The sequence below is a fragment of the Dromaius novaehollandiae genome, chromosome 6 (assembly GCF_036370855.1).
Source record: "Dromaius novaehollandiae isolate bDroNov1 chromosome 6, bDroNov1.hap1, whole genome shotgun sequence".
Lineage (NCBI taxonomy): Eukaryota > Metazoa > Chordata > Aves > Casuariiformes > Dromaiidae > Dromaius > Dromaius novaehollandiae.
Window position 1 is genome coordinate 49482997 of NC_088103.1, and position 22537 is coordinate 49505533.

The window sequence follows — 22537 nt, forward strand, 5'->3', positions numbered from 1 at the left end:
CTGCTACAATTTATTCCTTGGTCATTAGTTACTGGGATTTTTTTTTCCCCTTTCAGTCACTGAACAATATATGATATTTTAAAAATTAAAGATTCACAGTCAAATAATTGGAGTGCATTCTCTTGAACTCCAAACAATAAGCCTTCAAAAAAACAGAAAAGTATTTTTATAAAAATTATTTATACCACAAAGTTAATACTAGAACTTGCCTTTTTGATCATGCTATTTGTGTGTCCTCAGTGACTGGTTTAACTTAATCACATCAGCATTTCAGCATGACTATTTCCATTGGAGTTATCAGGGAGTTTTCCTTCTATGCAGTATCATATGCGATATGAAATCAACAATCTACATTTCATTTTTTTATCTGTATTTGGAAATCTTGGCCCATTCATTTCATATTCAATGGTAAAGAACGAAACTATGAAAGTATGGCACCTTGTATGACTACGCTACAGTTTAGTTCTCCAAATCATTTGAAACCAAGCAGCCTCCGGGGGGGGGGGGGGGGGTCTCATATATTAAGCCACTACAAAATAAAGGTATCTTTTTCTGCCCCTTCCAGACTGCACACTTAAAAGGTTTCTTTGGCTTTCACTGCCACCACATGTTGGTCCCCTCCGTGGGGACAAAGCTTCCCATTCCCACTCTGATGCTCTCACAAATCTTTTTTTTTTTTTTATAATCCTGATCTCTGGCTCAAACAGAGATCACGTTTACCCAGACCTTTGCACAGGCTGTTTGAAACCTGACGGGGATTTCATTCAATGATCAGGGAAAATATCAGAGAGCCTATTCTTCTCTTTCATTCTCGCTCTCTCCCCTAACCCTAGACTCACCTAAGAATTCACAGGTGAAGACACAATTATGACTCTGCAAAAGCTTCTGGATTGCAGGAAACATTCTTATGTGTGGCAAATAAGTAAGTTTAGGACTTATTTAGCTTCTTAAACACTGAAATTCTTTAGGCATATTACAGTACATTTAACATTAAGTGCAAGTGAGTTCTTTTTATGTTTTGTAACTAAAACTCCTTTTGTCCTCACAGAACCCTTCTGCTTAAACTTTTAATCACAAGCTGAAGAATATCAGAAAATATTAAGCTTTTAGGTGCTTATTCAAATCAGAATCTGGAACAGACATTTTCACCAGCGTTCCTTTTCAACCTTTTTTGCTTACCTCCATTCATAATTACTGTCTTTAATACAGAAGCATTCCAAACTCTTAAAATTTCGTCAGCTGAGCTGCTGAATCCTTCCTCTATGTAAGATGCAGTTTCTTCTCCTCCTTTGTTAAATTGCCTTTGTAAATTTACGAAGAAATATAAAATATTAATTTGTCTATGGTCTTTTTCTCTTAAAATCATTCCAATTTCTACTATATATCTTTTCCTGCAGTGACTCCATTTTTTGTACCATCAGGAAATTTAATCATGTCACTGCACATTGCTACAAACGTATAATGGAAAAGAAGAAATCATTTCCAGTACTAATTCCTGAGGCAATGATATCTTACGTCACTGCATGAATATCCACTGTTACCTAAAGTCCAAACAGTTTATTACCTATTCACATAGTCCTGCTACCATTGATGATTTTACTGAGAGGTATTTAGCACAGTGATACAGAAAATATTCTCCTAACCAAATTTCATCGAATATTATGACTACACTCCATGGCACTAAGACAATTATTTTTTTAATGCCTCAGAAATGCCAATCAGATATTGTGCATATTATGCATGCCATCCACTTTTACTACGCTTAACCTGCATTCATTGTACATTTGTAGATGTTTTCCTACAGTGCCTCTGATTCGTGTTTCCAGTACCTTACTCCCAACAAGTAAAGCTTACAGATCTGAAGTCGCCTGGATAAGGCCATCATTCTTTATCAATGCTTTCTGATAAAGTGGTGCTGTCAGACCATAAAGGAATTTTTGGTCATACTCATTCATCTTTCTGACAGAGGTTGCTGCAATGTAGTTAGGGCCAAAGTATCAAACATAAATGGGAACATTTTTTGAGAAAAACACTTTCGAATATTAAGTTATTTCCATGAGTTTCATAAATAAAACTACAGTAGTAAACTATTGAATGAGCCCACTGTATCTGGATATGAGAGTTTTTTCTAACCTTTGCAATCTTAAAGCTTTTATCCTGGATTATTTTCAAAGAACAACACTGTCATTTCTGAAGTGCTGAAACTTTTCTGGACTTTACTTGGTATGAAATTTGCTATTTCAAGAATGTGGAAGTTAATACAAGTTCATTAAAACTCATGTAGCAAAGCAGACAAGGCTTCATGATTCTTATTGAATGCAGCACTTTTCCCAAAGTCTTTTACATTACAGAAAAAAAAGAAAGTATTAGAAAGACAGCACTGCAGGTCAAAAGTACCATTAACAGCAGGGAAATACAATCTTGTAACAAAGGATGTGTTGGAGAATGATGTGGAAAATCAGTAAGAAAATAGTGGACAGCTGCTATACTGGACACCAAGTATGGACACTTGCTTCACCAAGACAAACTGCTTCTTCAAACTCAAATACTTGAGGTTGCCAAATGCTAGGCATGGGAATTTGACTAAGTGAGTGCTGGCAAATGCAATGAAACAGCACCTGGAAAGAACTAAAAACAAATAAATAAATGAATAAGCAAACAAATGAGTAACTAAAATGCAAAAGTTTGGGGACTGTGATTCATAGCAATATCTTGTGAAACACAGGAAGTTCATAAGATCTGAAAACAGCTTATAATGAATCCTTAATTTTCAGACTAGACAGGTGAAGTATAGTCCACTGTCTCTGCTTTCTTTAATTAGTATTGTTACCAAATGCCCAGATACAAGCCACACAAAACATACACTGTATGTTCCATATTAAATAGAAAGAAAAGTACTTAAAGGTGAAATAAACAGTACGCGTGTTAAGGAAGACAGTTTGACAGAGAAGCTGTGGCTCATGCAAGGTTATCTAATTAAACAGTGAAAGCAAGGAGTATTTGCAAGTATTTTGCATGTCATGATTTTATAATTATGTTCTATATATCCCCATAACTCTATCAGGTTCTATTTAACTATAGCACAGCAGCTAGCCAAGAACAGTATCTTTTTAGTGTCATTTTAATGCTCTATGAAGAACAAAAAAATTTATCACAGGAAACAGACATTACCATCTTACTGGAGGGAAAAAAAAAAGACTTAAAATTTTTTTAGTTGCAGTGATGATCCAAGCTTTGTATTTTCACTAAATGCTAAATTATTTTACGTTTATTTCAGCCGTTATCACTACAAATAAAGTTATAAAATATGTATTTTAAAACACCCAGTGGCAACTAACAGAGCATGAAACTAAATCTACACATACAAAAATTACATCTAGGATTTTGGAATAGTTTAGTATACCTTCATAAAAGATGCTTTTATGTTATTCATTTCCATATGCGTTTCATGAATTAAGCAAAACTTATTAAACATTGCTATTTAATGTTACTTTTTTTTTAATTAAACTTCAACTACTGCTATACACTAAGTTAAAAATCAATTAATTCAGAATAAGGTGCCTTAGTAAATCTTTCAGCTATGTACCTGATAAATCTTCTATTTAAAAAACAAAATACATCAAGGAAAAATATTTCCAAATGCAAGTACTGACAATGATACATCTCAAACCCATTTAGGTATCAATGCCCAAAAATACTAGCTTAATCTCCTTTAAGACCTGTAGTGCTCACCAAGAAAAATGTTTTTTGCAATGTTTGTTTCAATGGAATTTAATGTCTAATTCCAGATATTCAAACTCAGAAATCTTTTGTAGTAGCTTACATTTGTCCAAAAAGGCAATACTGGAGGCAAGTTAAATAGAAATCTAAATTACTCTTTTAAAGGTTTCACTGAGTTTAGAAAAGCACAGAGCAGTAACTAACTGAAATATCTAAAGGCAACTTTGATGTTTAATGCAATTATTTTAATATGAAACAGCTTATATCCAAAACAGAAATCAGTCAAACAGCAAAACGTACATTTTCTTAAGCTGACCTTTCCTTAGGCTTTACATAAAAGTATTTGGGATACCTTCAAGGCAAGGCATGCACCATGCAAACTGCAGTAGTGTTCCTATTATGAGAAGTCTGACACAAATTATGTAATAATTACATTGGGTAAACCATATAACACACAATTAAAAACCGACGGATGAATTGCAGGAAGATCTGAAGGAGTAGGACTGGTCTGTTCTTCTGCTTTCTCTGCAGGAGAATTGTGAGAATCCTCTTCCACTAGAAAAATAATTTTTAAATATTGGTATTTCCAAATATGCCTGAACATGAGAAAGCTTTGAAGTGCAGTATTTTATCACTTCTTAGCTTAATAACCTTCCTCACTTTAAAATATAAATAATTGCTGCTACATCCAAGAAAGATTTTCTGAAAAAACAGAAAGAACTAGGCAATGTTTACAATCTGAATTGCTCCCCTCTTTAATTCTACGACAGTGTAAGTTATAATCCCTAGAATTTGTTTTATTTACTCTTAAGAGCTGAGTCCAATACAGTGAAAAATATCTGTAAAATTTTATATGCAGTAAATTAAAAGATGTTTTATGTGCAACAGCCAATACAACTCAAAAATCCTTATGCCCTCTCCAACAAGATGGCAGGCAGAATTTTGCACATGTGCTTTACAGCGTGGACTGTCTAATGACTGCAGGTTCAACTTATCTTTTTGTATTCTATAACTTATACCTGTAGGACTAATCTCCTATGCACTGCAAAAATAAATTTATATTGTGCATGTCACGCTGTTGACCTAACTTTTCAGTCACCCTACTTCATTTTGTAACAGTCTAGCAGAGTGAACATTTTAACTTTTGGTCAGCTGTGACCAAGTTTCCAGAAAGAAATTATACATTTTTAAAATATACTTACTCCAACTGTAAAATTATCGGTGGTCTTCACACTTTTAAGTCTTGTAAGAATTCTTAAAGATTTCACTTACACCTGCAGACTACCCATTGGTCTTCAGCAGAATCAACCAATCATAATAGATACTTAAGAGGGAAAGCAGGACTAAGATATACTTGTGCATTTTAATACAGATCAGTGACAAGGTAGCAAGGACATATTAAGGTCCTTCATTTATTTATTTATTTATGTAAGGTCCAGATTCAAATGATTTGAGATATGAATTCATACTGATTATCTTGTTTGTCTGTACTGTTTCCTCATAAGTGCAACTGCATGTAAGAATTTTAAGAAGTTTCTAAAATTCCTATAATGATACATAGTTAACTCTCAGTTAATAGTGTGATACCATGTAAGGCTACTGTAGCAGTATAATTCTATGTCATATCTTTCAAATGTTTATCTAAAATGGTTTAAATTGTCTTCATTCAAAGTATGCTACTTCTGCATTTTAATTTAAACAGAAAAGCATGCTTTCTCAGATCGTTATTTCAGTCAAGGTATACATTAATAATTCATTCCACAGTACTCTGTTGCTTTTACACGTAACAAAAGAAAGGAATACATAAAATTATGGATTTACAGATTAAACTACCAGGTTTTAATTCTGTTAACATGCAATGCCAGGCTTTTGTACAAAGTTTCTTAATTCTTACTTTTAACTGAATCACTTTTCCTGTAGATCTTACTCTTTTGAAGAATACGGACTGTCTGCCCAGTTGTCTTCCCAATTCTTAACAAATCTGGAAAGAAATACAGTAGTTTCTATGAGTTGTTAATGAAAGTTTTGAAAAACAAGAAAATACAAAGCATACAGCCTGATGTTTTCACATTTAAAACTTAAAGGATATTACCAGAAATTTAATTTTTTTTATCTCTGAAGGTATCAGTTATCTTCTGGGTGGGTTTTAACTTCTGCAGCTGCAGACTGTCAAGTCCCAGGACACTGCTCCTCAACATAGAAATCTTGATCTTACCACAGGACCACAAATCCATCCTCCACTTAAACTCATTTCACTTCCTAACAGGTTATTCTTCTGTTTGAAAGACCAAACTGTCAGCACCACATGGTAGCTCCTGCACACTGTGCACCTCTTTGGAGGCCAAGTAGAGCAGGCCTAGAAGACTAGTCCAAGGAGACTAGGACTCCAGGCAAGTTGTGGTAAAAAAAAAAAAAAAAAAAAAAAAAAAAAAAGCAAAAACTTATTCACAGAAAGAGGAAAGAACAGATGCACACACCACATGAGCACATACATACAAACGTCTGAAGAAGTCCATATGCAAATAAAGAAGAACACAAATACGTACTCTCAGACAAAATTTCTAGCCTTTCTCCATTCTCTTGCAGAGTAGTGTACCACTGGTTGGCTATTATAGAATGAACACCAGTAAGGCTTAGAAGCACTGCTGTCTCTGCTGGTCTCTCCAATGCAATATGTGGACACCTAAAGAAAATCAGAAGTAAGAGATTAATAAAATAAGAAAGTACATAAAATGCTGTGTATAAATATATCAAAAAAAGTAATTTAATATATGATGCTTCTTAATAGAAGGGGAAAAGGAATTTTATAAAACTTTTACCATACAAAGAAAAATGCCAGATTTCATTTTTCTTGTATGCTAAGCATACAATAATTTTTAGTATTTCATACAGCACCTTGTATTTAATACAAATAATTATGGTAACTTTCCCTCTACATCTTTGCATGCCCAGTGGATTGCCCCCTGTGATAGTACTGTTGTGGACATCTTAACAAACGGCAGTGGAGGAATAAACACATTAACTGTTACAAAATACTGCAGAATACCTTTTATAATACTGTGAAAATGCTGGGACAAAGGTAGGAAAAAGTTGAAAAGACCTATTTCGTTCTGTTTAAGTTCCTGAAGGGATAAAGAAAACATCACATGAAGTCCAAGTTTGCTCTTTGGCATGTTTGGGTTAGAATGACCATGGCAGTAATTTCGGATGCTTAAAACCACATCACTTCTCAAGTGGGATTGAAATTTCTTCTGCTGAATGTTTAAATAAGAATTCTGGTATTATTGTTTTAGTGATGAGAAGGAAGTGAAACTCTGTAGGGTCAAAACTGCAGTAAATTAGAAGTTGAATCTTGCTTTTGTCAATCTCTGCTTTTCATGGTAACTTTAGCAGAAGACGGTAACTGAAGTTTTCTATGATCTCTTTGGAGGATGCTGTCCTTTAAAGTGAGACTTCAAAAGCACAGAGTTGGAAAACTCATTTGTTTGGTTTTAGGAAGTGACTGTTTTCAGGAGGGGAAAGAGGATATTAATAATAAAAACACCAGGACATTTTTAAACAGTCAAAAACCTGTGTATATATGTACACAGGTGTTTATATCTTGCATACAATTCATTGTAACTTATATCATTGCATTCATTGAACTTGAGAGACTTCTTGCTTATTAGCTATAATTTTTAGGAAGAGGTTTTTTACATTTCTTATTCATGGAATGAATAGTCAGAAAAGTCACAGGGATTTCTGCAGACCTGAGGAGTAGATACAAGCATGAGTTGGCTGCCATAATATGCCTGTCGCAATAATGATGTGAATAAAAGTACCTACCTTTTGATTTGCTCTCTGTTAAGAGTATAATTTGGCTACCTGAAAATTCACCATGTACTAAGTAACTCATGATTAACATCAGGACACTAAAACTATCCTTCTTGCTTTTAATATCTTAAAGTTATCTGTAAAGTGCTGTAATCCGTCAAGAAGTCATAATGGACATACAACAGAAGTATACAAGCCTTGCCACTCGTCAACTTAAAAGCAAGGAAAATACTGAGATGCTTTCAAATCTAAAAGCCCTGATTAATAACATAAAAGAGTCTGAAAAGGTCATTTAGCATGCCAAAATTATTTACATAAAAAACTAGCTGACTTAAACTACTGAGTGCACGAAACTCTAGAAGGACACTTAACAGTTCATCTGGTAAAGGTCTTTATACATTTAGATGCACATATTTATATATTTTTTAAAGATCTTTATATATTTAACCGGAATCTTTGCAGGCTCTTGAGCTCAGAATTGGCAGGTAAGGGTCACATAGCTAACATTTTGTGTCATATTTTCTCCATTGTTGCCATACCACACACCTTTGATCCTATTTAGCCCCTATATAACGAATGGAAGGAGAAGATAAAGAGGCTAACTCCGCACTTAGATGTGGTTCTGAACCTTTCTACTTGCAGAAGTAAATGAGAATATTCCTAACTTAAATTTTTTACTTTGCTTTGAAATAAAAATAATCTGCCTTACTACAGATTTTACAAGAGGAAATTTTATCCTACCTTTTGTGGATATCAGAGTTTCTTACTCGCTGGTAACTCTGCTTTGATTGCACCAGATCTAAAAGTATCATCAAATGGCATTCTAGAAAAAAAGAATCTGTTATACTAAGAGTATCTGCACTAATAATAGTGTCTAACATAATAAATTTAAGTAAAACAGACCTTTCTTAAGTCAATGACTTCCTCAAAGTCTAAGTCAAAGTTTACAGTGTAAACAGCTAATATTAAATTTATATTTTTCAGTCAAAACTGTCTGTCAAATATTAAGGAAGAGAACCCTACTAACATCATCTTAACATTATCTGACGTAAATCTGCTATACTTTCCATAGTGTTTAGCAGGTTTTGCCTATGCCACCTTAATATAATGAATAATAAGGTCCATGTACCATCTAATTACAGCTAGTAATTGATATGATTCCATTCTATAATCATAGAATCTTGTAAGGTGGAAGAATGGAAAAGTTATCAACCTTACCTCCCTTCTTCAAGGTACGACCACGGTACATCCAAAACATTCCTTAAAGATCTTTTCCTTAAAGGACTCCAGTGAAATAACTTGGAATATTCTTAGACTTAGAAAGCCTTCCCAAGTAGCTGGTTTGCTGCAGCTTAAACCTGCTACTTATACTCCTATCCCGAGCAGATGAGAATAGTTAACTAACTTTCCCTTTTGACAGCCTTTAAGATACTTGATCCACCTCCTGATTCTGTTCTGGAAAACTGCCCCTTAGGCAGTCATTCACTTGTTAATGATTAGCTGATTATTTCTACTTAAGTGTAACACCACCCCATAGCCTTTACAGAATTACATCCTGTTACTTATTCCTATAAAGCAAGGTTAATTTGAATTCTAATCCTGCATTTCTGGACTTCTTGAACCACCTCTTTCTCAGGCTGGTCTCATTTCCAGATTCAGCAAAGATATCCTCTATTTCACCATCCAAATGACCAACAAAAATATATAACAATATTGGATCCAGGGCAGAGCCCTCCAGAACCAAGCCTGACCCAGTCTTCCAGTTAGACTGCATGCCACGGAAAACTACACCCTCTGAGCACTCTTCTCCAACCATTTTTGCTCCCAGTCAATAGCAAATTCAACAACATTGGATATTTCCCCACTTTGCCTACAGGAATTTCACATGGTAGAGCCTGACAGAGTCTCACATGGGGCATTCATAAGGCTTATTACCACGCCATGGAAGGAAATGAGGCTAGTTCAATGCAGTTTGTTTATGACCGGTCCTGATGACGTTATTTGATTTCTTATGAATTTCTGGTGAAATTATGGTCCCTGGCTCTCCTTCATACTCACTTTTTAAAGACAAGAAGTATGTTTGTCTTTTTCAAGCACTCTGGAATGTCACCTGCCCTCCGGGCATTTGAAAAGAGAATTGCTAATGACTCAGAGATCACACCACCCAGTTTCTTAAGTATTCCACAGTAAGTATCATAAGAAAATACAACAAAATTTAACTTCATCAGACAATTCAAATTTCAACTATCTAATGTCTTCTTTCCTTAGCTGTCGTTCATTTAGCTTAGCTAAGCTAAATGAACCGCTTAGGTACAGCAATAGTTTTAGTGGAGAGGTTTTAGCACAGACCATTCCAGAAACAAAGAAAGCATTACAGACTTTTGCCTTACTGAGCTGGGGAGGAACGGTATCAATGGAATTATTTTCAGGACTAAGTACTAGCAAGTTTAATGAAGGGTGGGATCCAAGCCTGCAAAACTGCTTTTATCAAAAAGGCTTCCATGTATTTTTATATAAAATGAAATGTCTGATGTTTGCTAGAGAATATCAGATTACATATTTAAAACATTTTATATGCTATTTATATCATTCTGGAAGATCATGACAGTACTCTAATAACCAAATATGATTTTTCCAAACGCTGCCAGGTAGCTTTCGCTGTCAAATCACAGAACAACTAGAAAAGTCACTTGCAAATAGTATTCTCTATGCATTTGCATTATATTAGGCTGTATCTGTATTAGTGAACTAAACAGAGTCAGGGCTTTGGCATGAAGTCATTCATACCGTTTAATTCTTGGCATATTCCCTGCCATGGTTTTACCCCAGCCCAAGCAGCACTGCCCAGGTTTTCTGGGACATGGTTCAAGGACTATCAGGGGCCACGAGCGGTTCCCAAAGGGCAGGATGGATGAGGCGATCAGGCAGGGAAGAGCGCTCAGCTGTCTGGCCGTGAGCCAAGGTCGGAAGAGCAAGAGGCAAAGCACAGACCTGAACCGCGCTGCAGCACTCGCCTGCACAGACACCGAACGGGCCCTAGCTTGCTTTATTTACTCCTCTAGCCTTACAGACACAGCAAACTGCAACCACTCTAAAAAGTGAACAACCATTCTTAGTAATTACTCATATCCCTTCAGAAAACTGTTAACTGTGGATAACCAGAGTAATTGTAAAACATTCATTTGTAGAAAAAGCGCATCTTTTAGTGATAGCGAACTACGATGTACTTGCAGACACAGATCATATTCAGTAATTAAAGCATTTTTTAACATGACGATTGACTCTACAACAGATTCGGTCTGTCTGCAAGGTAACAATAACGGTATTGGCTAACAACTAAAAGTTGAACAGGTGGTCAGAAAACAGAACGATCCTTTCAGTAATACATCAATACATTTAAAACTAGTTTATTCTCCATTAAAGGCAGTAAGATGCAATGGAGAATTAATCCTGACATATTTTAAGTGCGGGGCACAGGGTCAGGGCTGCCAAGGTGCTCAGGAACGTTCCAAAAGTGGCTAGACTTGTAAATATCTGGTCTGTAGACACTGAAGTCTCATTTTCAAAAGTGACTAAAGCATACAAGAAGATACTTTTTCTTTATTTTCAGTAATATTTAGACATACAAATGTTTAAATCACTTTGAAAATCAAAGCTTCCTGAAGAAGATGCCTGCTGTATGACTTCACAATCTGGCCTGTACTGTCCCCAATTTCACACTCTCAACACAAACTGGAAGGAAGCTAACAGTTTAGCTGCTCTGACAGCTTCAGCTCAGCTCTGAAGTTCAGCTTCTTCAGGATGTGCAAGGGGAACAGGAGGACAGAGGAAGACTGGCAATCCTAAATACCAGTCTTGAGTCTGAGCCTCGTGCCGTAACACCAGAAAGATCAATTAGCTGCGAAGAGGCAGAAAAAATTCACCTTCTCAGAGTCTACAAAGGCTCCCTAATACAGGGAAAATCATTCCGTATTAATCCAGTATTCAGGATCGTTCTGCTTTGCCTGCATGGGGGCAGATGGGATTTGGAGAAGTGGTGCGGCCCAGGTTGTTCTCAACAGTAAAAAACACTTCGTTACCGAATACTCGGTTCAAGAGAAAGGGAGAGGAGTTAGTGGAAAGATCATCAGATGATGGCTCAACTTCTGGAACTTCAGAAGTACTGCTGTGATTTGAAATTCCACCATTTGGAAGCGGAGAAGGAATTAAACCATTTGTGAGGAATAAAGCTGTGCAACAGAATAAATTAAATGCAAACTTTTTTCAATTAAAATCCTCAACCGTGAAAAAGCCCTTCATTGCTAACTTCAAAGCTTCACAGTGATACAGCATGAAATAAATACAATTTTGTGATTCCTGGAAAAAAAAAGTGGTCTAATTAAAAAATATTTTGGAGTTTGCTTATCTCACTTGGGATGTTCATAGCAACCAGTCTGTTGAGTAAAGTATGAGACAAGAATCTCTCCATCCCATAGAATAGAAACGCACTGCAGTTAGTCAGCAGCTGCTCCCATTCAGCCTGGCTGCAAAGAAAGGAAGTTATTTTTGTGGTAATATTTTACAAGAATATGTTTCAGAAAACATCCATAGCAAACACTTTAGTTACTCCAGAAATATTACAAAAGCAAGCATACAAAGCCAGGAGACAAACAAAACCACAGAATTCTATGGAAAGAGTAGCAACTCATACGAACTATTGCCTCATAATTAGTTTAATAAAGGGGTATACCTAATTTAGCAACATCTCATACCAAGCAACTGACAGACTGTATTTTTTAGATAACTACCAGATTCTCAAAAAAAACCCAACTCATTGAAGTATGCATTTGTATAGCTTTGAAATAACAGTATTTAGTCTAACATTCAAAGGGAGTATTCATGTACGCACACTCCAGGGTATGAAGAAATTAGGTTTTGAGAAAAGGTGCAAATATTCATCTTAGCTGGCAGCAAAAACTGCAATCTGGCAACAGCTATACCTTTGTAATTGTTGTGAGAAACACTAGAACACCTACATCACTATGTATTTAATCTTAGTAGAGAAGGTTTTAAAGCACTGATTAAACTAACAGTTATAAAGAAAGGTCCAGGGATGATTGTGCTGCCTCACTTATAGGACTTAAGCTGCTTGAATCCTTGAGATACGTTCTAGGCTTGTATTTCCACAACTGTAAAATTAAACTACTTCTATAGAGAGCAAAGGGAATAAACTGCATAAAATTACATGAATTTCACCATCAGCTATTTGAAATTGTAAACTGCGAGATGCATCTTCAGTACTTTGTTTCTGAAATCTGTGCTCAAATCTCACAGTTAATGCAATGTGCATGGAGATGCTACGGTTTTTAATACTTGGTTTTAAAACCAGCTACAAAAATATATTTTTGCACAGCTAGAGAATACATTTATGCTTATACATGCTTATTACAATCACCAAGGACTGCACCAGAAGACATTTTGTCAAAATCAGAATAGCTACATATACAGCAACTCTGATGCAACCAATTTGGCTATATCACTTTATGGCCCTGTATTCCAGATCCTTAAAATATTCTGTCTACAAATCTGCAGACACTTTTGAAACAAAGACAACGGTCAGCTATGTGTTCACTAGCTCTTAGCAAAATGCCACCCTGTTTTTTGACTGAAGCCTCTGTGAAGCAGCACCATTATAAAAAAGAAACATAGAAAAAACATGAAAGAAGATGAAATATTACAAACCTTGGAACATGTGTGCTACCAATAACTCCTTCCCACCGTAATGTAAATGGGTCATGGTATTTTTCTAGGATTTCCTTTACTTTTTGTGAGGGACTTACAGCTTCTGTAACATTAGAATTTCATCATTATGAACTTCACATACTATAAAATATGATGCATGGTCTTAATTTCAAACATTTAAAAATGACAATACAGTATTCAGCCTTTTTTTAAGCCATCACTAGATCTTAATTTTTATGACAGGGAAGTCTAGTTTTTAAAACTGTAGCAATTGTGACATTTTCCCCAACCAGGTACTGGCTGCCACTGGAAAGGTACATTTTGCAACTGAGAAGGATAATTGAATAGACTGCTTAAAGACTGAAGAAGCACAAAGAATAAACTCTAGATACCCTGAGAAAAGTGTCAAGAGTTGAAAACACCAGTATTGCTCATGCAGCTCTGTTCCAGAGACTCAGAGGACTTAAGTAGATAGAGAAAATAAATCATTTTCCAGAACCCTCAGTTTAAATCATTTCAGAAAAGGAGACTCCACATTGATCTACATTCTTCAAATACACTGCATATTTAATGGTAATTCATTCTCTCCTTTTTGATTACATTTTCATAATACTGTAAATTAAAGATACACTCAAGTTCAGATGTTGAGTACATTGTACACAGCATTATATTTTGATCTGCTGTGAAACTGAAACTGCAAACATATGGAGATGCATGCCATTATGCTACTGATTGTTCAGTAGTTTCCTCTGTGTTGAGATTACGTTTATTAAGTGTCTCAATTAAAGACCTCTGTTAAATCATTTTTGGCATTCCATATGTATGTAAGTTTATTAACAAACGTGACTCCATTAAACTGTTGCGCATAGCTGGAGAAAAAGGGAGGTAAAATTGTATTATTAAAATATTTTGTGTCAGACTGAATTAATACAGTAAATGCTTATGGCTTTGGTAAATACACTCTACAAGAAAATGACAACCATTACAAATATCCTTACACTAGTGTCTGGGTCTGTCTTAGTACCCTTCACCTCTCAGAGTGTAAGATAACATGCAAAGGTTTTACTTGTTACACATGTTTTATGTATATATAAGTACAATTTATATTTGTAAATATTAATTGTATAGTTATATTAATATTTAAATTGTATATTTATATTTAAGTATACTATATAAAACATGCTACATTTAAATCATTAGCTTGAGATATGCTGTATAGGTGTGGTGAGTCCCTTTCCCAATCCATTCACATTCAGCACAATTTGTTCCAAGCCTGTTCATAGCTTTCATGCAGATTTCTTCTATAGCAAAGATTATACAAAGCATCATATCCTTTCAAATAACCTATATCCTTCCCTGCACTACTGATATTGTATCTTTATGGTATATATTTGCATAATTAAAAAACAACACGATAACAAGTTCTTGAAAGAAAGCTTATGTTTTCAATTGGATAATATAATAAGAAGGATCACTCAAGCAATTATTTGTTCGATATTTAGTGATATGAAAGAAATGATAAGACAAATTTTCCTTCCGGAACCTGGTTTTATTGTTTCACTGAAGCACCATTTGACTGATGACTACGCAATACCATTCTGATGAAAAGCTACGTTTTTTTGTCAACAGTTCAATGCCATGACTTCATTTTCTGTTACACAAATTTCTGAATTGAGTAGGCAGTTTGTGGAGCAAATACTAATATATATTACCTGCTTCTCTTCCTTCATTATAGGGATCCACAATATCTGATACACAGTTAAGTGTGAACAATGAAAGGAAAACAATGAAAACAAGGAAAGTTTATCTTAACTGGTACACTTAGCTAATAGCTTGGGAAAGGATACATTTAAAATTATGGGTATCAACAGACAGGCAATTAGAGGGTAAAACACGATTAATGGGTGCCTACAATTAAAAAACACATATTTTCTTTTACAAGCAGAAGTCTTAGGTAGATATACCAGTATTATATCCTTTGGGTACAAAAACTAACAAAAAGATATCCTGAAGTTTTGAAGGTGAGATTGAAAGCAGCATGATATTCAATTGCCAACTGAAATTAAAAGCATAAGCTAAAATGCATTATATATCACATATATATATACACATATACACGCAGACACAGAAATGTGCATATACATATATAAAAGATTTATTTATAAAAAGTATGGTTATATACTACATACTATGTACCATATTGTTAGGGGGAGATAGTTCTACTAACTTTAAGCACCTCCCTCAGTGCATTGTTAAATATGCTGCATTTACACAAAGAGTATGATTTTCAAACAAACAACAACTCCGTAGTTATTGCAAAATCAGTAAGAAACAAGATTCTTACGGCATTATGTAATATTTATTCAACTTCAGACTTCTAACATAAATAATGACCTCCTATGTAAGTCACCCTTAGTTCTTTTCATGAATGCCTATCAAGAAAACCTACACAAAAAAATGTACAGAAACTGCTATAGTTCTATAATAATATTTTTTTACAGAATAAGAAATTCTATGGAGTTTATTTAAAGAATTGGGAGAGCTTACCATTTTGACATTCTTTTTCTGATCAGCTTTTGGTTTTGGTTCTTTAAGCACCTCAACATGTTTCTTTACTTCAATCTCTGTAGAATTGAAAAGAACACTTTTTAAAAAATACGCAGATCTGGAAAACAAAAATTTCTTGAAAGATTACTTGTGTTTGTGAGGGTGTAATAATGACAGATTAAGCTAGAGAAACAAAAATTCATTTCACGTAACAGCAATGCAAGCATATTCCCCAAACCCTCTTGTCTAAAAATAATGGCTTAAAAGTAAATACGAAGCAAGAGACATTATCCCTTAGACACGCACATGCTTTATGACATTTAGGAGGGTAGAGCTGAACGGTAATTAGTGGAGCACTTCCTAACCCTATTAGGGTATCTATTCATTGTTGATGTTACTGGAATAACCAGAGCTTCTGTGAAATATGCAGAGATCACCAGAAAAAAGTGTCTCACATTGGAGTCTTTTTTTTTTTATTAAGAGATTTCAAACAAGAAACTGGCTTATTTCTCACTATACACATGGTTATTGCCCAAAGTACAGGTGTCAGTTATCACTGGAGTGCACAGGAAGTTGGGGGAAATTTCAGGTATGCATTAATACTCATTCAGCTACTGCTTCTCTTCTCCTTCCGTGGCTGCTTTCCTAAATGCATAAACAGAGACTTTACAGCTACGCTTCCTCTCTTTTATTTGCTTCTACAATTACGCAACCATAATAAGCTTCACTTTGAAAATGTATGTAGATTAAAAATATTTTAAAACACAGATTATCCACAATTTCTTCTCTGCGGAAAGGAGGTTTGGAATAGACAGACACAGGACAGGTTATACTGAAGGTGCTAAATATTACAAATATGAACATAATATAGGAACCTCTGCATAACAGAATACTTTCGTGGCACAGAGAGAAATTTTCTAATCCGATTGTTTGCTTAGAGTCACTAGTTTTAGTAATTTAATTTGACTTTAAATGCATTTTTATCTTTTTATGACTATGACTAATATGACTTCAGATTTTTATAAGTTCAGTAATAGATAAATAAAGATACATTTGTCTTTGATCTCTACAGAAAAACTGCTTAGTGGCTGCACTTCTCGCTCATTTTTAGAATTGATCTTTAAGATGCCATCAGGAAAAGTTATTCAAACCAATTAAAAATCTGCCCAACTACCTCATTTAACAAACTCATTTCACTGAAGAGATTATATAGGCACCTCCCCCTCAAGTCACTGAACCCATGCTTTTCTATTAGAACCACGTAATTTACCACAATCACACAGAATCTCCTTTATATACCTTTAGATATCCTAGATATCCTTTAGATACCAAGTTTTACTTTCATTGAGGCAATGCTCATCACAACTGATATACATTGCATGGAAGAGCACACTTTACTGCAGGAGTTGGCAGTTACGAAAGCAGTCCCTAAAGGCTGTGGGATCTAGGTCAGCCTGAAGATGTTCATCACTGGTTGGACAGAGAGATAAACAGAAAATGCTCTAATGAACCACTGGAATAGCCTTCCCTAGTTCTGTTAGCAGTTCCCCACCAGAGCCAGAATAGTCTGCGACAGAGAAAGCCATGGCACTGGAAATCTTACGTATCTGAACTCCACACAAATGACTCTTGCAGATGGAAACCTTTGGACTGTTAGTTTCATCATAATTAATCCGTGAAACATGTGAAACAGAATTCCCCTTCACATATCTCTCAGATTTTCTGATCACAAGTTTTGCTCATGTGTAGTGCAAGGATTGCTGAATTGACCTGAGCCCTTAAGGTAATCTTAGCTATGCACAGAGGAACTGGCTCAGTGCTTTACAAGTCTGTCAACATTTGATATTTTGAGCAAAGTCATACATTAATGTAAGTGTAAATTCCTTGTTTTTTTGAAACTCAAAAGCCATCTTAGAATCCACTGAACTTTACTTATTCTTTCATAGTACAGATAGCACTGCAAGTATAATAGACTACTATATAATACATACTATATAATACATTACTACTACTCGTATTACCGTACGTTACTAATATATGTCTACTTATACTATGTATCCCAGGCAAAATACTAGGAACACACTGTATATGGCAGTGTTCCCATAAAATATATTATACCATTCATATTCTTCACATTTGAAGTATCTTGTTTACTGCTTCACCATACTAATGCAAAGAACGTTTATCAAATAGTACCTGATTCTTCTACATGTACTCGATTGTACAGAATCTGGAGAGAAAAATCTCTGGATACAGAACATACACCTTCTTCTCGAAAGATACTCAATGCTTCCAAAGGCAATTCCATAAATAATGTATCTGCCAATAATACCACACACAACCCTAACTCCATAGGTGTACCTGAAGAAATATAACAAGACTGAGAATTAGTATTTCTCAGTATGTATACCAATAATTGAAGTTAGTTGTAAAAACTTTCTTCTACTGCATGATGCCTGAAATCCGTTTTACTGTGGATGAAGAGCATTATACAATTATATTTCTTCTGATATAACTCCCCCTAAGACCTTGTCAAACTTACAAGCATATGCATTTGTGAGAGCTAATTCTTCAGAGGGAAAAACATCCCCCTATTAATAGCCACACCATCCCAGACCAAAGTCATGTGTATGCTATGTACACAAGGAAATGATGTTTGGAAATGTAGAACTGTTCTAACTATGTTTGGCTAAAAAATAAGAGTTTTAAAAGAGCTCTTATCCAGTGCTGACTATATCATTCCGTAGGAAACTTTGTTTCTGTTATTTAGAAAGAAGCACTGAATATCATTATGCCAACGTTTTCCCACTTGGTACAGAGAAACAACAAATACACGAAAGACAAGTTATCCAAAGTCTTTCCAGAATGACGGAAGAAGCCAGCTGCCAGGTTGTAGAAGGAAACTCTTACATAAAAAAGCAACTGCAAATGTGCATTCTTTTTAGTGATTTTTAATTGGCAAACGTCATTACTCCCCACCATGAGGCAAAAAACCCTGTGAGAGTCCACAAGTATTGTGAAAGTGCACAGAGTAAAAAGGAAGAAATTATAAAATAGAAAGAGATCAACAGACTGAAGAAAGTTCTCTTTCTATTGGCCTTTCTCCTGAAAAGACTGGTTTGTAATAAAGCTATTTTCTTTGGCTGTCTGAAGCCTGTGTAATTTGGAAGACTGTGGATGCATGCAGAAGCATAGGTCCTTCCAGCATATACAGAATCTCTTTGGAAGTATACTAAAATACTAGACCAGGTATAGAAAATGAATCCATATAAAACCGTCAGCAAACTCTTTTTGCCTTCCCTAGCTTCCAAAAAACTGAAACTATAATGAAGATCAGCATTTTGGTATCTGCTCATACATGGAGCTATATATCCTTACATATATTATATCCATGTATTATACTCAAGAAAGCACATACCTTGTATGCCTGTGTGTTTGGTATCCTTATCTTTTACTTTTATTTTTCCTGATTCAGCTGCTGAACTTGATGCACTCTGTTCTCTGGGAAAACGAATAACATTGAAAATACTACCAGCATTAATATATATACACAAGTAAAGGTTTTCACAGAAGGCACAAAGAAAAAGGTGGTGCAATCTCAATGAAATTTAACACAAAGAACATACTCCCTTTGGAGTTCCTAGCCCTTGAAAATCCCATCCTTAAATAGTTTAATTATAATGTTTCACCCTCAGATCAATACGGTATGACTTGAGCTGGAGGAAAATGCTTGTTAGAGATGGACATTAGCATTTTATACAGTTCAATCCTAGTCATGCATATACTATCTTGAAAGAAGTAAAAAGTCCATTCCATAGGTTCTGTTCTTGCTAAAATCATTCCTGTATTGGTAGGGTCTGGGTCACAATTTTATTTTCACAAATGATAATAAAGCAATTCTAAATGTCTTACCTAGTGTCAGGAAAATCAAACTGTGACAGCACTGGTTTCAGATAGTCTTCCATAACTTCTACTATTTCAGAGAAATCTGATGTAAAATCCTGTCCATTCTCATCTATTTTTTCTGTGGGACACTATCATACAAATTGCAATAAAAAACAGAATACTTACAAAATGGTATTTAACAAGGACTGAAGGTGTAATATATTAAATCAAGGCTATATCAAATTAATTTAAACACCATAAAATGGAAAATACAAATATATCAAATCACTTTCAAAAAACCTAAGTGTGAACACCTTCGTATACTCTAATGGAGCCAAAATTAAGGTAAATGAGAATGCTATGGGACACAGACTTACACCCTGAACGTGTAGAAAACTTTCTGTGATCTCGCAGCTAAAGTTTTATGCAAACGTCACAGGCTTTTCCACTCTGCCTTTACACTGCACAATAAGCTGTCCGCTGGCTGTAAAAACAAAGTCTTTACAGAACTGAAGCCTCTTGTAGGAAGAGAAAACTTTCATCATCTAGAATTTAAGAGTGTTCAAAGCCACAGATAAAATCTTGACATTCCAATGAGATATGTCCTTGTAGCAAAATTCTGAGAGTAACAAAGTTGGATCTACTGCATTCAAACAAGCAGTTACAGTAAGGGAGATACTGTGTGCTCTGGAAAGAAACTGTCCTATGTTGGAAACTGATAATAATTCTCTGGCTAAGACTAGCTTATTTTGATTTAAGGGTTGGGTTCTATGATCACAGTTGTTTTCTTGGGACACCTGGGGCTTTCCTGTAATATCTTTTTCTATACGTAGAATTAAGGGTATGAAAGCCAATGTGAAAAATGCAAATCTTTAGAGGCACAGTACTTCACTTTTGAGTAAATTGGACTCAATTTTATCAACTCTCCACTACAGTAAACTACGAACACTTCAAAGCTTTTGAATGATATAGTGAAATAATAACAGAATAATATAGTAAGATTAAATTTTTAAGCAGAGCACAGACAGGATTTATTAATTATGAAGCCCAGAGATATTACGTCTAGAATAAACTGAAAATTTATATATACAGAGTGTTTCTGAGAGTTTTTAGTACATGTTTTTCATCCTATTTTAAATATAAGATAATCAAATCTGTTACCTCATCTATTTTGGAGACACTCTCTTGCAAGTTTTGAATGACAGTCTGTTTAAAGAGACTATTCATCTTTTGCTGTTTGTAAAGACGCACTTTTTCCAACAAAATACGAAACATATCAGGATTCACGGGAAATCGAGACACTTTAGCTTGCACTATTAAAAGGAGGTAAGCACCACTTTAAGACATTTTATTTTTAAATAAATCATCATATTTCTACTGGAAAAAATGGTTGCAGAGACACACTCAAGATCTAAAACAATATTCCTTGGTATTCCTTGAAAACCAAAATAACGGTTTACATAAATTTAGCACAAAATCTATACAGAAATATACAATGAAAAAAATCTCTTGAGCATTATTTATCTATAACAACTTTAGCCTTCAAATATCACCATAAATTCTGTAAATTGTGACTATATACATGGCATCTGATTACGCAATGCAGGTATTTACCTTCCTCTGGTATTAATAAGAGTTACAACAATTATTTAAAATTTGTACTGAAAGCAACAGTGAAACATATGAGTCTTCTAATAATACCAGGGCAATTATTTTTATTCCTAAACATAACAGGCACTTACCCATTGGCTGAGTGTGTTTTCCTTTTTGTTGTGCAGTACTTGTTTTTGGTTTCTCAATCAATGAACTGTACAAGTTTGATCTATGGAAAGCAGAAAAATGGTGAGTAGATTATGTGGCTATTTAGTCTTATTCCTATGGAGCAATTTTATCAGTTGCTGATAATTTAACATGCTCAAATATAGCCTCAAGATGCATTATTTATCCCCAGCTTGGGGTGCCAAACCTGCAAAATCTAATGGGAACAAAATGAGAGACAGAAGGAATTCTTTTGTTGCTGTATATCCAGTAAATGGTATTTTTGTTCGCTTTTCCATGATAAATGTTTAAGACTTTTCGCAATTGCTGAGGGCACACAGTCAGTTACTACATCTGACTTTATGAGTGATCACTAAGTAGGGCTGCAATAACCAGATCATTTGTGGCTCTATAAACCTAAAGGCAACTCCTCCTAACCTCTGCAAGGGCATAAAGAATGAGAACTGGAAACTATAAACAGAATTTAAGAGATCAAAAAAAGGGCCCAAAATCTTTAAAGTTTTCTGCTCCAGAGAATGGAGAGATAATTACAGAAATCAAAAGCACAGAAATAGTTATAAGTAAAGGCTTGAGCTGCAGGCAGATTTTTTTAACTTGTTCACTATCCTAAAATTCAAATCCAGCAAAATTACAAGCAAAAGGTAATAAACAATCAATATAGTGTTTATTCACTGGTATAGAAAGATGACATTGGTACCAAACAAAATGATAAGCTGAAATAATGAAATTTTATACCTGTCTTCTGAATGCTGGAGAATAACTATGTAAAAATTAGGTGGCAATTCATTCATGATGTTAAAATGTTCAACAGGAATACAGAGATTTCTCCATGCCTGTACAATAATTCAAAAGTAACATTACTTTCATACAGTTTATAAACCACTATCTCAATTCTTTCAGCAGAAAATTGATAATTCTAGAAAAGAAGGTGCTGATATTTGAAAAATAACACTCAGAGAACATGTTTTTGTGCAGTGCAGGAAAGATTAGAAATATTATCCTAAACAAATTACAAATAGCTGTAATTAACTTAGTTCACTCTTGATAAAAACATGACCTTTTTGGCTGCTAC

The 22537-nt window shown here is 34.8% G+C and overlaps 1 protein-coding gene across 1 annotated transcript in view; it reads right to left on the minus strand.

The window, feature by feature from the left end:
* Window positions 1–2281: 2281 nt before the first annotated feature.
* The window catches only part of CFAP46 (cilia and flagella associated protein 46), an 81728-nt gene continuing 61472 nt past the window's right edge, over window positions 2282–22537 (minus strand). The window contains exons 47-61 of the mRNA XM_064514466.1: window positions 22201–22298; window positions 21429–21508; window positions 20848–20999; window positions 19714–19835; window positions 19220–19302; window positions 17998–18162; window positions 15802–15878; window positions 15102–15162; window positions 14967–15002; window positions 13255–13357; window positions 11944–12056; window positions 8275–8356; window positions 6267–6403; window positions 5615–5701; window positions 2282–4275 (exon numbers count right to left, since the gene is read on the minus strand). Coding sequence (XP_064370536.1) covers window positions 4139–4275; window positions 5615–5701; window positions 6267–6403; window positions 8275–8356; window positions 11944–12056; window positions 13255–13357; window positions 14967–15002; window positions 15102–15162; window positions 15802–15878; window positions 17998–18162; window positions 19220–19302; window positions 19714–19835; window positions 20848–20999; window positions 21429–21508; window positions 22201–22298 — 1533 coding nt within the window. The 3' untranslated portion in view covers window positions 2282–4138. The remainder of the gene's footprint in view (window positions 4276–5614; window positions 5702–6266; window positions 6404–8274; window positions 8357–11943; window positions 12057–13254; window positions 13358–14966; window positions 15003–15101; window positions 15163–15801; window positions 15879–17997; window positions 18163–19219; window positions 19303–19713; window positions 19836–20847; window positions 21000–21428; window positions 21509–22200; window positions 22299–22537) is intronic.